The sequence below is a fragment of the Manis javanica genome, chromosome 14, assembly GCF_040802235.1.
Source record: "Manis javanica isolate MJ-LG chromosome 14, MJ_LKY, whole genome shotgun sequence".
NCBI classification, from domain to species: Eukaryota; Metazoa; Chordata; class Mammalia; order Pholidota; family Manidae; genus Manis; species Manis javanica.
Window position 1 is genome coordinate 84,792,505 of NC_133169.1, and position 18,141 is coordinate 84,810,645.

The window sequence follows — 18,141 nt, forward strand, 5'->3', positions numbered from 1 at the left end:
CTTACAGCACTAAATTATGTTTTCTACCTTTATCTTGCATCTACCTACCACTTCAGCATTTCATTAAAAAAAAAAGGGAGAAATGTGTGATTCACATATAAATCAAGTATAAAAATCAAATGAATAATCATATCTGACTTGATTGTTTATAGTTCATGATGTGTGATCAAAACTGAAAGTTTCTGTGATGACTGCCCTTCACTGTTCATCATGTAAGAACTTATTCACCATGTAAGAACTTGTTCACCATGTAAGAACTTGTTCGTTATGCTTCAGAAGATTGGAAACTGTTGAGAATTAGGCTTGGGGTTGATTAATGATTGTGCATTGAGTCCCCTATATAGAATTTTTTGTTGTTAACAACCATTTGATCAATAAATATGAGAGATGCCCTCTCAAAAAAAAAAAAAAGGAGCTGAGATCATTGGATATTCACATATAAAAATGAAACTGGACCCACTCATAAAAATTAACTCAAAGTAGATTAAAGACTTAAATGAATGTAAGACTTGAAGCCAGGAAACTCCTAGAAGAAACAGAAAAAGAAATAGAAAAGAAAGAATAAAGCTCCTTGGCATGGGTCTTGGTAATGATTTTTTGGATACAATACCTAAAGCATGAGCCAACAAAATAAACAAGAAGGGCTACATCAAACTAAAAAGTTTTTCTCCAGCAAAAGAAACTATTAACAAAGTGAAAAGACAACCTACAGAATAGGAAAAAATATTTGTAAACCATGTATCTGATAAGATTAATATCCAAAGTATGTAAAGACCTCACACAGCAAAAAGAAAATCTGATTTTGAGGTGGGCAAAAGACCTAAGTAAACATTTCTACAAATAAGATACGCAAAAGGCCAAGAGATACACGGAAAAGATGCTCAACATCACTAGTCATCAGGGAAATGCAAACCAAAACCACATTGAGATATGACCGCATGCCTGTTAGAATGGCCATCATCAAAAGGGAAAAAAAACAAGACAGAACAAAAGCTGGTGTGTGTGTGTGGAGAAAAGGGAACCCTTGTGCACTGTTGTGGGATTCTAAGTTGATATGGCCACTATGCCTGTATCAACTATATAGAGTGGAAAACTACACAGATAATACCTGAAAAAATGAAAAATAGAATTACCGTATGATTCAGTAATTCCATGTCTGGGAATACATCCTAAGGAAATGAAAACACTAACTAGAAAAGATATCTGCACCCTCACATGCGTAGCAGCATTATTTACCATAGCGATGATGTGGAAACAATCTAAGCATCCATCAAGAGATGAATGGATAAAGAAGCTGTGGTGTAGACACATACAATGCAGTATTATTCAGCATTAAAAAACAAGGAAATCCTACCATTTACAACAACATAGATGGACCTTGAAGGCTTTATACTAAGTGAAATAAGTCAGACAGAGAGAGACAAATACTGTATGATCTTACTTAAATGTAGAATATTAAAAAAAAAACTCATAGAAAAAGAGATCAGACTTGTGGTTACTAAAAGTGGAGGGTTGGGGAAAGGGAAATTGGAGGAAGATGGTCAAAAAAAGTTTGTACTTCCAGTTTTAAGATAAACATTTTAAGATTTACCTAAGTACTAGGGCTGTACCATACAACATGATGCCCACCGCGAACATTGCTGTAGGATGTATAGGAAAGTTAAGAGAAAAATCCTAAGGGTTCTCATCACAAGGGAAAAATGTTTTCCTTTTTTTCTTATTTTCTTTTTATTGTATCTATACAAGAAGATGAATGTTAGCTGAACCTACTGCAGTAATCATTTCACAATTTATGTAAATCAAATATCATGTTTAAACTTGCACGGTTATATGTGTCAATTATTTCTCAACAAAAGTGGAAAAAGTAATCACAAAAGGAGTGAGCATGTCTCCAGGCCAGCATTTCTCAGCTGTGGCGCTGCTGATGGTCATGGGCGGGGGGCAGATCTGTACATGCGGCAGGACGTCCAGCAGTATCCTTGGCTTCATCACAGCTGTGCCAACCAAAACTGTCTCTAAACCTTGCCAAATGTATCTTCTCCAGTCAGGACTCACGGCTCCAGTCCTGCAGAGAGCTCCCCAAGGGCTGACAGCCCTGGAGAGCCGTTGTGTTTTCCACCTGGTTCACGACGACACTGAGTCGGCAGCCAGGGGAAACCCTTCTCCCTGCCCACTGTGAGGTGAGTGCTCCAGACAGGCCTGCGGCAAGGAAGTCCTGGGTGATGGAAATCAGGCCGACGCCCTGAACGCAAAGGAAGACGGAGATGTGGGCCCAAGCCTTGTCTGCATTCAACAGCAGAAGCCACTTGGCCTCCGTGCCGGGGATGGACTTGGTTCTTAACGATCTCCTCTCACCCTCCTCTGCCACAAGGGCACTAAAGCATCTCTGTGTTGTGCCGGTAGCAGGGGATCTGCCAGCAGCCGTTTGATTTGAAATCAGCCTTGCAGCATCTGCTTCTGCTCCTAATTATGAATGAGGCTGGGATTCATTAATATCTGCACAACGAGTTCAAAGGGCTCTTCAGAGAACACACTCTGCAAATGCTCACCAGGCAGGGTCCGCCTGTGGGAAGGGGGAAGGCTTCCACCCCCCACCTCTGGGGGAGCTTCTGGTCTCACACCCTTGTTTTCCTGATACAATCAAGAGGGCTCAGAGAACTGTTCCACCCAGTCCGGGCTCACAGGCCTCCTTGTACCCGTATTGATGAGACCGCACATGACACGGCATGCTGTGTTTCCATCACACTCTTCTACAACACAAAGCCGCTAACAGCCAGCGCTGCCAAGGGCTCAGGAACACACCTTCTGCAGTTCTGTGGGTAGAATCAGCGCAACGTGGTAACACACATCAATGGCTTTTAAAAGGCACGTGCTGGCAGTACACCATGGATGGCTACTTCTGGGAATGTGTCATAAGGAAATGATTCTCACTGTAGAAAGGTTCATATGCCCAAAATATTCATCATGTAATTATTCAGAATAAGGAAAAATGGAAACAACTGATTGTCTATTGCCAGATATTTTAGTTTGGCATATTGTCATATGTATACTCACTGGACTAATACACACCATTAAAATGTCATTTACAAAGAATAGCATCAAACTATAGTAAAATGTTTATGCTGTGCCATTAAATGAAAGGACAGAGAACACCAAATCATATCAACAGCATGATCTCAACCATGAAATAAAAACTTTAGCATTAAAAAGTCTCTGGAAGCAAATTGACCCCAAAAAAGTGTTAACGGTGACTGCAGATGGGAACTGATTTATTTCTCTTTTTCAGTATCTTCTAAATTATCTTTTTAGGTTGGCTATTTCTTTGTATTGGAAAAAGAACAATATAGTCAAAATAATAATGGTAAACCCACAGTTAGAGCATAAATACCTCCCCTACATATTCCTTTTATCCTAGGTTTTTCTCCAGCTTTATTAAGATATAATTGACATATTAATATCATGTAATTTTAAGGTGTACAATGTGATGAATACATGTATATATTGCAAAATGATTACCAGGATAAGATTAGTTAATAACATCCTTCACCTCACATGATTACCATGTTGTTCTTGCTTCTGTTTCAGTGAGAACATTTGAGATTTATTTTCTTAGCAACTTTCAAGTATACAATATAATATTGTTAATTACAGCCCCCGTGCTATACGTTAGATCCCCAAAATGTATTCATCTTTGAACTGGAAGTTTGTACCCTTTGATCAACATCCCCTCATTTCCTCCACCCCAACCCTTAGACCCTTCCCAACTCTCTCATACATTGGCAAATACCAATCTATTCTCTATTTCCATGAATTAGGCATTTTTTAGATTCCACATTTAATTGAGATCATGCAGTGTTATGTTTCTCTGACTTATTTCATTTAGCATAATGCCCTCAAGTTCCACCTGTGTTGTTGCAAATGGCAGGATTTCCTTTTTTATGGCTAAATAATATTCCATTGTGTATATTTCCATATTTTCCTTACCCACTCATCTGTCAAAGAACATTTAGGTTGTTTCTACATATTGGCTATTGTGTATAATGCTGAAATGAACATGGGGATGCAGACACCTCTTCCAGATAGTGACCATTTCCTTTGGATATATACTCAGAAATAGGACTGCTAAATCACATGGTAGCAATCGTATTTCTTGAGGAACCACCATATAATTTTCCATTATTTGTTTTTTGTTATTGAGTTGTATGAGTTCTTTATATATTTTGGACATTAACCATTATCAGATACATGGTTTGTCAATATTTTCCCCATTCTGTATGTTACCTTTTTGTTTTGTTTATTGTTTTCTTTTGCTGTGCGGAAATGTTTTAATCTGATGCTTCTGCTGCTTGTGCTTTTGGTGCCACATCCAAGAAATCATTGCCGGAAATGACGTCAAGGAGATTTTCCCATGTTTTCATCTAGGAGTTTTATGGTTTCAGGTCTTATATTTAAGTCCATAATCTATTTTTGAGTTAATTTTTGTGAATGGTATAAAGTAAGGAGCCAGTTTCATTCTTTTGTATATGAATATCCAGTTTTCCCAACACCATTTATTGAAGAAACTATCCTTTTCCCATTGAGTGACCCTGGTTTATTTTTCACTGTAAGCACTTGCAACCAACTGTTGTATCTTAATCTTCATATTGTTTTTCTCCCCCAACTAGAACATAGGCTCCATAAGGGTGGGCAAGTGCCTGACATGTAATAGATGCCCAATATGTTTTGTTAAATTGAATGTACAAGATAGATTATAGGTTTTTTTAAATCTCTCAATCAGTAAAACAAAACTGTTGTTCCCCGAAAATTTTCATGTACTAGTGGTGAGACAGTAACTGGCACAACCACTTGCAGAAACTATTTCACCACGTCTCCAGAAGCTGAGCATTAACCGATCTTATGACTGATGCATTCTACACCTAGGCATGAACCTGAAAAAATGCATACACAGGATCACCAAAAGAAATGTGTGTCCAAGAGAGTGCTATTATGTAACAGCCAAAACTTGGGAACTATCCAAACGTCCTTCAACAACAGAACAGGAAAACAGATTGTAGAATATTCACACAGCAATGAGGATGAACAAACTACAGCCACACACAACAAAGTCCCCCAAGCTGGACCTTGAGCAAAGGAAGGCAGCCAAAAAACCGTATCCCACGATTCCATTACAAAAGTATAAAAAGGACAGAACTAATCTGTAGTGTTAGAAGGCAGAAGACTGCTCACCTGGGAAGGGAACAGGTAGTGACTGCAAGGACCCAAGATGGACCTCACAGATGCTAATATTCTGCTCTGTGATCTGGCTGCTGGTTGTCTGAGCTTGTTCACTCTGCAAGGGGCATCGAGCGGTGCATTTATGATCGTACCCTTTGCTCTATACGTGTTGTACTCCACGGAGACGTACTCCCTACCAGTTCAGAGCTGCTGAAGATAGGGAGTCTCTGCTTGATTCTCTCTCCACTGGCTACAGGTCTTAGACCTAGATCCCTAGCAAGACTTAACTCACCACTCCACACCCACACGTCTCCATCCTGCTCTTCTTAATGATCCATCTCAAGTACACAGACCAGCACCCTTCTACTGGCAGTGTCTGGGTCCCCAAACGCAGGCGAAATAGCAGAGGCTTTCCGTGTATGTCAGTAAGAGTCAAGGTGAGCCGAGGAGGCTTGATGGCCCAATGGATTCAAAGATGAACACTTATGCTACCTGCCCACAGAGACGGGTTCAGGCCACATGCCTCTGCTTCCGGTGTAGACCAGGCCTTTTCCTTTGCAGAAAAACTCCCAACAGGTCCTCGATTGGCAAGCACCCTCTAGTTACTAGAAAAGCCAGGCTCTAGGTCCATAATGACCACGGAAAGAAACAAACTACTTGTACAAACACATGCAAAGGACTTTCTGAGGTAGGAAGAAATTTTTAAACCACCAACCCTGTCCTATAAAAAATCACATGACTTATCTAACATTAGTAGAAACAGCCATGTTTTCTCTTCACCATGAACAGCATTTTTATTCTCATCCAGTGGACCAGATGGCTGGTCTAAAGTTACAGACGAGATCCAGCGTCACAGCCAAGCTAGCTGGCTCAGATGGGACGTGGTGGCTTGGCCCACCAACCAGGCCCACCAGTCACAGGGGAAGCAGCACGTCCAATAGGCATAGAAAGACCTGGAAACTACCCACTTGTCCCTTAGTAATAGGGCTATGGAAAGACCCTAAATAGCCACACAATTATGTTCAATGCACTTAACTATTTTCTCCATCTTGGCAATGGTTTTGTCAATTTTAGGTACCATTAATCAGAGGAAATTCAGCAACATGGGGTAGAGCAAAGACTGAAGGTTTGTTCAGAGCACAATCGATCACTTCAGAACAAGCACTCCTGACACGTCCTACTGACCCTCAAATTGTCTAAACTTTAATGAGCCTTTCCTTTTGGAGTCCTCTGATCTTTCCAGAATTATCTGGTCAACCAAGCAAAGGGATTTGATACACCAAAAATAGAGTTGCAGGGGGTGTCACTGTCCAGCCCGCATCCCTCAGACCTTCTCTGTTTCCAAACTGGCAGCGTCGGCATCTCTGTGCCCATGGGCAGACCTCCCATGACAGTACATATTCTTTATTACAAGCACCACTCCTCAGCCCCACCTCTATAAACTAAAGCCAATGTCAACGACAATTTCCTACAGTTCATCCATGCACAAAACATACCAATTCCGCTCCCGAAGATGAAAAGTGAGACTAGAGTCGGCTGGGTTCAGACCCCTTTGGAGACAGAAAGATTTGCTGAGATGATCCCCGAGGACTTTGTCACGTAGAAAGTCCCACGTCACTTCCACTGTGCTCATGGGCATCAGCACCTCTGATGCCCAAGAAGCTGGTCAAGAGTCAAATGGGATTCCACTCCGGGAGCACCTCGTGACAACGGCCGCTGCTGAGACCTACGCAGATGCACACACCGGAAAGCAAGACCTTTCTCCCTACTGATGTCAAGGTAGCCCTGCTGGCGTAAGGGGGAAACATCGTGCTCATGATTACTGGAGACAAAATGCTCATTCCGCATAAAATTGTATTATTCGTGGGAGCAAATGCTGTTGGCTATTTGGGATGAATATTAATTCTCCAGGATTTTTCTGGAAATACAGTGAGAATCACTTGCATGGGAATCACACCTGGACTGCTTCCTTAGCCTGCAGGGCCCTGGGTGCCACCTCGGACCTATTGAAGTCGATGCCCTACAGTTCGGGACTGAAATCCACGCTTTAAACAACCTACTGAACTAAGTTCTGCCTGTGATTTTTCAAGATTATAAGGGTGTGAGTGAGAACCACTGCCCTAGCACCCCGCCCTGGGTGTCTGCCCTTTATGCCTCGGCCATGACTGGTCACCTGCAGCTTGGTCTGGCCTTTGCTAGAACTGAGTTAGGGTGATTTCACCTACATGGTGGGACAGAAGGGGAGAGCTGAAGTAGACAAGTAGCCACCCCTGCTGTCTGCATATTAGCTTTCTGTTTTATCTGTGCAAAGACTGCCTGCAACACCTGCAGTAAGTCCTGGTTCCCTGCTCCAATCACAGGCACCAACAGGCTTTGCATAAATGCCTGCTCGCCCACCACATAATTATGCTGGGGAATGTGCACAGTGGCCTGTGCAGTGTGACATGTTACAGATCACACAGGAAGAGTTTTCAAATTATTACAAATAATTGTGTGATCTGTCCTTCCTTCCTCCATTCCTCCCTTTCCCATTGCACCAAAAAAAAAGTTCGTTTTAAAGGATCAAGGGAGGCAGATTCCTGAGGGACATATCTTCATGCAACCGTAAGAAAAGCAATCCAGCCAAGTTAATTTGGACATTAGTTTTATTCTTCCAGGATAACCTCCAGAAATTCCCATCACTAGTCTGTGAAAGCCCCTTTCCTCCTCCCCAAAAAGAAACCACTTCCCTCCTGGTTGCCCCAGGGACTTTGGGAGGGCACAGAGCCAGGGGCTGCAACATGCCACCCACTGCTCAGCACTCCAGTGTGGCAAAGGTACTGTATGCGTGTCTGTGACCCTTTAGGGTAGAAATCTCGGTTTTCATCCTCAGCCTCCCAAGCCTGGCACCCAGTAGGTTCTCAGCAATGGTAGTGGGAGGGGAATAGGGAGAAAAGTAAGGAGCAGCCCGTATATACTAGCCTCACTTTAGAATAGGATCTCCACGAATCATCGCTCCATCCATGAAACCTATGGTGGCCTTGTTTCCAAACAGCAGCAGAAACTGTAGGAGCTCTGCAGCCCCGGACACTTGCCCACAGAGGGGAGAATCCAGGGGCTCTGACACATGAGGAGAAGGAAGGACCTTTGGAAAGGGGAGGAGGGGGAGGGGAGGGAAATCTGCACAGTCGAGGTGGCTGCAAAAGACAGCACAGACAAAGAACAAAAGAACAGGCCACCCTTCCAACTACCTGGAGCATTTGAGCACCTTACTTATCACAGGAGACTTGTTCCCTTGCCCCCAGAATGTGGCAAATTGAAAAATGTGCAAAGCGTGCTTTTAAAATGAACCAAGAGAGCTTGTTACTTAAAAGAATCCCAGGGCGAACAGCTCTCATGGAAACCCAGCAAGGTCTTCCCCACTTCAAGACCTTCGGGCCTGCTCTTCCCGCTCGCCGCCTCGGACCCACCCGCCTCCTCTCCTCCCTGGGCCCGCCCCTGCCCCTGGGGGGCTGGGCTCCAACGCCTTTCCCAGGGAGGCAGTCCCAACCGAAACAATTCATCGGCCCATCCCCGCCCACTCATATCTCTGAGCATCTGCGCCTCCACTCTGTAGCACTGTTCTCAGCTGTACCTTCAGTGATTATTCTGTGATTGTTTACTTGTCTGCCATGCTGGGCTGAAAACTCCAGGAGGGCACAGACCATGTCCATCTTCTTCACCCAGTACCTGTCAAAGGCCTGGCACATAATTGGCATTTGGAGACTCTGCACCAATGAACCACCATGCCCTGCATTAGCTATCATTATTGTTTGTGTTGTTCTAAACCACAGCCAGCCTGCATCAGCTGTAGTGATTGCACGTCCTCTCACAGCCTGTAATGATCTGGAAATGAAGAGTTGGATCTGTAGGAAAAGGAACAAAGGCCTGGCCGATCCTACTAGTATTTTCCTATTGGTCCTAAAGTCAAACCTGGAGCCTGGGACTCCTGAATACCAACAAGAAGCATTTGCTGGACCCTGCAGGGGCTTTCCCGTGGACAGTGGTACAGAACCCCATCCACCCCAAAGCCAGCCTAGGACCATTCTGTAGGACAAGGTGGTTTTTACCTTTTGAGATGGGCTGGAGGCAATTAGATCAGAGCTTATCATTAAAAGTTATAACAATCAGGGCTTTGTGGACATTAGAGATCCCTGGGGAACCCTTCATATAACTAAGATCTCAGGCATGGCTGGGCACAAACCCCTTCTCAGATTCGCTGTGTTGAGAATTCCCTGTTTCAGGGGAGGCCCAGCGATGATGTGAAATATGATAGGAAGGTCTTCTGTGCCAGGAGCTGCAACTGGAAAATCACAGAAAATGGATCATACGGAACCTCTCATAGCCTTCCAGATTGGCAAGAAACGGAGTGCAGACAGCTCAAGGGTAATGGAACGTATTTCCCCAACATTCCTCTAAGTCAGGAGACATGGAACAACATCTCTAGCTGTGTCCCAACAATTCCCTCACATTCACAGGGAAGAAGTTAAGAGAAGTGACCTTCAGACGGCAAATCAGGATGGTAGGTATACCAGCCACTCAGAGAACATGAGCATCTTCTCTGTGCCATGACCTCACTCAACCTCCCCGAGACCCCACAAAGTAGGTAAAACTCAAGTTTTACAGATGCAGAAACTGAAGGTTTAGCCAAAGACCCAAATTTATAGGTGGAAAGACTGGCAGGTGAACCCAGGTTAGGAACGGGTGCCTCACCATGACGTGGCTTAGCCTCATAGAGCTTTTCACAGGTTCAGGGATGGTTCCCGAATTGTGAGGGGGCTGGCTTTCCCTGTCAGGTTCCCCTGACTCTCAACAGCACCCCCATCTGTTGGTATCCATAGTCACTTGTCAGTTACTAATAGAATGAGAGACACATGTCCAAAGCCAGCATGACTTACTGGGACCACCCCTTGGAAAGAAGGCCTCCTCCCCATTCTGGAGGTATGAAAAGTCCTGGTCCAGGATAATTCACTCATTCATCCCTTCATTCATTCCAATTCATTCAAACGTTCACTGAGTATCATTCTGTGTTGGGCTCAACAGTAAAGATCTAGGGACACTAAGCTCTATACAACAGTGCACCCTAAAAGGGGTTGTAAAGTTGTGAGGTCCTGGCTTAGAGAAAAGAGTTAAACCAAAAAAATATTTTTCAGTGTGTGTGTGTGACCTTGAATTTCACCTACCATACACACACCTGTAACCAAAATCTATAAACATACACACACACCTGTAATTCACCTGCAGGCTCTTCCCCAGGGATTCATGACAAGGTGTGCTTAGAAAAACAATTCAAGTCAACACAATGCTTACTGACCACCTAATATATGCCAGGCATGATAAGACTCAGGCTCTTACTTCAGTAAGCATCTAACAACTAAAAACACTAAAATACAAATATTTGTAACTACAAATTGAGGAATAATGTATACAAATATTGTAAGGTTGTTAATAATACTAATACTAGCCTCCACTTGCTCAGTATTTATTAAGCCAGACACTTTGCTAAGAGCTTCATATGCGTTAGCCAATTTACTCTTCATGCCAACGCTATGAAGCTGGTCACCACAGGGGATGTACATTTCCTCATTAAGGAACCATCCCTCCACCCCCTTTAACCATGCTATCCAGTGGAGCCCCAACACCACCACTCTAGGCTCAGGTCCCACACACATCCTACCAACGTGCCCAGCATGACAGATGGGGGATGAGTGCCTACCACGGGTAAACCTGACAGGTCTCAATTCTGGAACATTTATTGACACTATTAAGACATAAAAACTATATGCTGATGTACATTTTGTAGTTGTAATGAAGCATCACATGGAATCAGTCAGCCTGAGAAGAAACCCAACAGGAGAAAGCAAGCCCAGAGATGGAGGGAGCAGGGGAGAGAAAAATGACAAACACACACACAGGCCCCGTGGTGTCACCTGAGTCCCCGGGTCCAGCCTTACCTGAAGCCATAGCTTATCAGTAGACACCTCAGTTACACAGGTAAATAAGTTTTCTTTTCCATTTATGCCATCTTGGACTAGATTTCAGTCATCTGCTGTTTAGAAGCCCCACCCATAGACTATTACTATCCCCACTTAACAAATGAGAAGTCAGGGATTCAGAGAGGATAATCTGACTACTTAACTGCCTAAGGTTTGGGGAGGGTATGGCAATGCACCTTTAGGCCAGACACCTGTGAGTCTGCCTGCCTGCTCAGTTGCTCAGAGCATTTTTTTTCCCTCCATCCACCAGTGCCAAGGTGAGATTTGCAAGTCATTTGCTACAGTCCCTTTTCTGCATGGTAGGTTTCTTTCTGCTTACCTCTACACTGAGCGGATTAGTCCTCTGGGGCCCTAGCTTTATCCAGGGGTCTATTAAATTCTCTATCCTGGGAACTGTCTTCTTAATAGTGCACAAAAATGGTGCATCTTAAAATAGATGGCATCTTACACAGGATGAAATATGGTGAAAAAATACTTGCAACCTTGGGAAAATTATTTATTCTCCTACAGTTAATTTCTTTGGTTTGTAATGATCTCTTCTGGGGAGATGAGACCAAGTGTGGGCTTGGATCTGAGGAATTTCCTAGGGAACATATCCAGTCGCCTCACCAGCAGAAAGGTAAAATGAGTCATCCTGAAGGTGTCGAAGTTTGGGTATTGAGCGTTATTTGGTCTGAAACACATTCTATTGAGTAGCTGAGTAAGAAATGACTAAAATATTTCATGACTGACATTACTTTGTCTCCCTAAACATGATAGAACAGTTGGGCTGATGATTAGGTCCCACCGCTCTAGGGGAGCACTGCGGTCTGCTGGTGCACTTGGGACCACATCTTGCTTCTGAAAATGGTCTCATCACCACACAGAAGAGCCCTCATCCTCCCAGCAATTGAGCCCAGCTGAAGCATGAGGGGCAGGACTGGGGGAGGACCAGGAGAGACGGGAACTTGACCTGGAATCTCTGCCATCCTTGCCAGGCAGGAATCAGGGTTTCTCCAACAAGGACAAATGGAAGGTCAGAACAGACACCCCAAGAATGGTCTTAGGCCTTCCAACTTTCAGACTGTCCCTTTAAAATGATTCCTGTGAAATATTTCTATCAGTGGTCATCTAGTCTAGAGGATTTAAGACCGTACGTTCATGAGAGAGTTAGAATCACAAACCCATTTATTGTCCTTGAAACTGTTTCATCAAAATGATTTTCTGCTACTCATTACCAGCTGAGTTTCTGTGGCGACAGATTAATGACTGACCCACTAGGCCACACCACCTCTCTGGTCACCAACTCCACTGAGCGCACCAGCCACTATTCCATCAATAAGCTCCACCTGTCCTGGAAACTCATTATAGCTGGTATGTTAAGATCAAATAAGATCAGATGCTCCCTGCCACCCCAGTTCTCCTACAGAGACCACAAAATCCCACGAAGTGCGCACCACAAGGAAAACGAGCACAGGCTGGTCCTTGTGGTCTCAGGAGAACCACAGACTCATTTCACCCTGGGGTAAAAAAAATGCCAGCCAAGGCAACACTTCTGATTCTTCGGGCCTGCTAAAGGCAATTATCCTAGGGTTAAATGTCAGGGCTAGTTTCATGTGTGCAAAAGAAAGAAAATGTTATGTTTGGGGTAAGCAACAATATTATGTTAATCAAATCAAAAGCTCATTATTAGCAGCATCAATGGCCCCTACCTGGCTTCCCATCCACCTGGCTTCCCATCCATTTTGTCCCAATCTAAGGCTCTTCCCTGATTGTGCTCAGACATGGAGGAGGAAAGACTTGCACCATGGTCTCAACAGAACCTCACACTCAAAATCCACTGAATGGGGAATAATAGTTGCACTTCTCTCTTCCAGGACGGTTATGAATATTGAGATAATATATGTAAAGTAACTTAAATAATATCTGTCACATGAAGTGCTTGCTTATTGTTAAGTATTATCTATTTCTACAATGTTTTAATTTTTAAATTACAACCAGCACATATTACCTTTGCAAGAAAAAATGTATTTTTAAAAATAAGAAAATACAGTAAGAAAGAAGTGTGTGACACCATAAGTTAAAGGATTTCATCCATTAGACAAGAGGTTACCTGACAGAAAAGATCATATTATTTATCTTGCTCACCCCTACAGCCACTGCCTAGCACGTGGCAGACGATCAAACATTCATTGTGATGAATGAACGTACAAATGAATGTAAGAACGAACAGAGGAAATTTTCCTTAGGGGAATGGTTATGGAACGCCAAGTCGGGTTCAGTACAAATCAGGCGAACAGTTGTGGCATCTTGACCCGGCAACCTCAGAGGTTGACAGATGATAGACAAAGGTAATCGGATGACAGTTGGAAGTGGGAAATTATCATGCAACTTAAAACAAACATGTCTTTTTCATCTTCTCCTTAATACCGTATTTGTGTAAGAGTCCAGGTCTCCACCTGGCCCAGTCATCCCAGCTCCTAGTCTTCATAAAAGAATGATAACCAAACTAACAGACCACCAAACACATTTAGGAGCAAACATCTCCTAACATCTGGATGCTGTCACATTTCTCCTGGATTCATCACTCCAGGCAGGAAACTATGGAATAGTTCTGAAAGTTTCACTTCTGGAAAGGAGGTCCTGATTATTTGTGTACTGAGAGCACCAGGACCACTTCGCAGGGGAGCATGGAGCACACACCTGCCGCCATTTCCATTCCAAAGTTAGCCCAATACCACCACCGATGGGCACTGCCAACCCTCTCAAAGGAGCCCTTTGTTTTTAGTTTCACAAGTTCAGGAATCACTTCTAAATATGTCTCCCCCCAAGGGCAAAAAAGTGGCGAGTCAGGGGGAAAAGCAAGAAGATCTCTTTCATGTTGACTTTGAAAACCAAAACGTCGTAACAGTAATCTCAGGGCAGTTATCATTGCTATCAGGGGCTTCAACAAAACAACTAAAACAACAGCAGAGAAGCTGAGCTTTACCAGCCTCAAGCAAGACCTGGCTCCATGGAAACCATCGCTGCACCATCAGCTGGGGCTTTGTCCCACCCAATAGCTGGTTCCTACAGGCAGCAACCTTTTACTCCTTGGTCCCAGGGAACCAGGCTTTGTGGTTATTCCAAGGAAATGACCCAGCCAAAGACACTCGGACTTGGCCTAGGGAGCATCTCGTTTTAGTTTCACACCACTTTAAAGAGGTCTGTGGCATTTCTGCCTGAGCCACTGCTAACATCAGAAGATCCCCCAAAGCAGATGACATGGTGGATGACTGAAGATGCCTGGGATTTAACATTTTTAGATGTTTTTCATGGTATGCTAGATTATGTTATCATTTTAAAGAATATAAGCTGTTAAAAATATTAGGTAAACACCTAAAATTGCTTGGAAACAAATTAGCAGTGCATTTGAACACAGAAGCCTTTTTCTTTTGCTAAGCCTTGGACATTTTTAAATATTTAAGGCAGAAGTTCCCAAACAAGTTAAGAATTACCTGGAATGCTTGTTTAAAATATAGGATTCTGGCATATGGCATTGGAATCTCCAGGGGGGAGCCTGGGTGCTGAGATTTAACAAGCACCCTAGATGAGCTTCATGATCAGTCAGGTTTGGAAAAACACTGATTCAAGGACAAAAGAACGTCACCATTTGCAAGACAAGAAATGAAGAAAGCCCAATTTTAGAAATTTAAAGCTGGAGGGGAAATAAGAATAATGTCATGCTTTTGATACACCAAGAACAGACACCCTTGCAGACACGAAAGCACAATGAACCTTTCCACACCCCGAAGACCAGCAAGCACGGCTGCTTTCCATCCACCAGCCCCACGCACACCAAGGCGTCCACAAAGGTGCCCCCACCTCCTCTGCACCTGGCCCAGTTCTCCCATCTCCAGCCGAGTTAAGCATCTGCCTTGTCCCTTGACTCTATCTAAAATGTACTAATAAAAGAAACAAAAAAAGCAAATTTATTTCTACCCTCAGTGAGTCCATTAATGGGAGCTTCCTTGAGGCATATTTGGGGCAGTTTGCCCTTCTTTTTCTGGCTGCAAGATGCAGCCCAGGAACCTGACCACTGGCAAAGGTAGTCAGCTCCTCGTAGCCAAACAGGAAGGGGATCGAAGATGGTTCACAGAGCATCCAGGAGCAGGGGCAGGTGTGGCTGGGGTCTATCAGCTGCAAGAGTCAGGCCCCAAATAACTGAAAGTTCATTGAAAGTGTTTGAAAGCCCCTTTCAAAGAAAAGAGAAGCTGCCATGGTCGACTAGAGAGAAGGGAAAGAGGAACAGAGAGGAGAAGAGCCAGCCCCCACTTAAGGCCATGGGTGCACCTGTTCCTCCGGAATGGGACCTGGAGAAGTGTTCTTCAGAAAGTACCAGAAAACATCTGGATTCACTGAATTTCTCAAACTCTCCTCTGCAAGGCCTGCAGAAGCCAGGACTGGGGCTGAGGAGAGTCTGGTGAAGGAGGGTGACTCCCACCCATCTCCCACCTCAAAGAGCCCTGTGCCCTGTGCCCACAGGGGCTCTGCAGTATAGGTCTCTCAAGGACAGGAATTCCTAATGGTAAGTCCACTCCTGGTCCTCTGGAAGCGCACGGCCCCAGCCACCCAGAGCAGCCTTGGAAAGAGCTGGCAGCTGCTCCCAGAGCACAGAGGGGATGCCATCTGCTGGAAAGACTGCGCCAGGTGCCTCTTGCCCCACACCCTCTGGGGCGTACCTGGGGACCAGCAGCCAGCCTTGGGGCAGAAACAGGCAGCAGATGTGTCTCTGGGTGCCCAGGAATAACTTGTCTCCTCCCAGGGCTTCCCCAAAGGGGCAATCCTCTGCCACCAGGCTCCTCTTCAGGGCAGGGGACAACTCCACAGAGTCGCCTGCTCCCTTTCCCTTCCAAGACGCCAGCAGCCAAAGCCACCACACTCCCCCAACCCCAACATTTCATCAGGCCCATTACCACCACCCTCCAAGCCTCTTGAACATCTGGCCCCCTACTAAATGAGCTGGGCTCACCCCTAAACCTAACCCTGCAGCAGGGATTTTTCCAGCACACCCTAGAGATGGTCCAAGTCACCGCTGCCCCACAGAGGTTCTCCAGAGGGCTTGACAAGTCAACCACCACCCTTAGAAGAACTCAGAAGCTTAGGAGCCTCTCTCCCCGCAGCTGCTCGCTGTTCGTACCAGCGCCGTCCTACAGAAACGCACACCTAGACAAAGGTAACAGCGAGGAGCATCAAGCCTTGGAAGTTCTCTTTAAAGTTCCTCTCAGGCAAGACGCAGCCCGGGCACCCGACCCCCAGGCTGCCGCGGGAGGTGTGCACCGATCCCCTCCGCACCCCGCCTCCGGGGCGCTCCCTGCCCCCGCGGGCCGGGCAGCCGCGGTACTCACGTCTCGGAAGCGGTTCCAGTACTTGTCCCGGTCGTACTGGGAGACCGTGCTCAGCCACTGGTCATTGTCCAGGAAATTGCCGTGGTTGGGGCCCGCGCCTCCAGCAAGCGCGTCGGGGTGCCGGCTCTCGACCTGCAGGAAGCACCACGCCGCCGCGGCGGCCGCGAGCACCGCGATCGCCGGCATCTGCGGGGCAGGGGACGCGCGGGGCGGTGAGCCGCGCGGGCCGGGCGGCGGCGAGCCCCTCGCGAGGCACCGAGGTCGCAGAGCCCCCCGCCACCGGGCCCCGCTGCAGGGGCGGGGGTCCCACGGCGGGCACGCGGTCAGCCCTCGCACACCTGGGGTGCCTACCGCGGATCTGGAGACCCGGGGACCCGTCTCACGAATGGGGGGCTCGGTCACAAACGGAGAGGCTGCGTCACAAACCAGGGGCCGCTGGCAAACTACAGAGAACCCCGTCACCTATTCTCCGGGGCGCTGCTGACCTCTACGCTCGGGACCCCTCCCCAGAACGGAGAGCCCCGAATCGGCAAACCTCACTACCGTGGACGGCGCCCGGCGCTGCGGGGCAGGAAAAAGAGGGCCGGCTCCGAGCAGCTGCCCGGGCTCCGGCGGGACCGGGCGCGAGGGGTCCCCGCGGCTGGGGGGCAGGGGGACACCCCTCGCCCGCCCGCCGCCTCTGCAGAAGGGGGTGCAAAGATACCCCCCGGCCCGACCCCGCCAGCCCGCGGTGGTCGCGAGGGGGTCCCAGCCACGCCAAGTTGGGGCGCGGGGCTCCACGGGGACGTACCGTGGGGGCCGGCCCGGTCCCCGCGTCCGAGTCCCCGAGCTCCCGCGGCGCGGTCCGGGGAAGGCTGCTCTCCCAGCTCCCGGCGCTCCCGCCACCCTCCGCCGCGCGTCCGGCCGCCGTGTGAGCCCGCCGCGCACTGGCTCCGCTCGCTCCCCGGCTCGCTCGGGCGCGGCGCCCGCGGGCGGAGGGGCCCGAGCGCACGAGCCGAGGCCTCTGGCGACCCCTGGCGGCCGCGCGCTGCTGTGCGGCGGCCCCGCCGCCCGCGAGTGGGGACCCACCCCTTACCGCAGGGCTGAGGCCGGCTTCCAGACCTAGGCTGGTGGGCGGCCGCCGAGGGCCTGGGGCCGTGAGGCCGAGCAGCCGATTGGCGTTGAGACACTCTCGAAAGAAAGGTCGTCGGGCCCCCTGGATCAGGACCGCGTTGGTTGGGGGAGGAGGGCCATCTTTGAACTGGGGATTCCTGGCCAATGCCCCAGACCTGCTGAACCAGCATTCCTTAAGAGGGCCTCCCAGGGGTGCGTGGGTTTCGGGGCTGCCCAGCCCAGCTCATGTGCTCACCTGTGTCTCTGCCCACACGCGCCCCATACCATGCCCACTGTTGTCAATCCCTTAACGCAAAGCCCTTCCGGCCTCCATGCCTACATCCTTATGCCCCCACACTGACCCTGGGGGTGGCCCTTGGTGTTCTGCTGAGAAGATAGCGTCTACTGCTGTCCCACCCCTTGAGTACTGCCCCCCCATGAGCCTGAGGGGTTTT

General features: G+C 47.1%; 1 protein-coding gene across 1 annotated transcript in view; it reads right to left on the bottom strand.

Moving 5' to 3' along the window:
- SPOCK1 (SPARC (osteonectin), cwcv and kazal like domains proteoglycan 1) overlaps positions 1-17,542 on the bottom strand; it is a 466,123-nt gene extending 448,581 nt beyond the window's left edge. The window contains exons 1-2 of the mRNA XM_037016497.2: positions 17,385-17,542; positions 16,595-16,780 (exon numbers count right to left, since the gene is read on the bottom strand). Coding sequence (XP_036872392.2) covers positions 16,595-16,780 — 186 coding nt within the window. The 5' untranslated portion in view covers positions 17,385-17,542. The remainder of the gene's footprint in view (positions 1-16,594; positions 16,781-17,384) is intronic.
- Between the last annotated feature and the right edge of the window lie 599 nt (positions 17,543-18,141).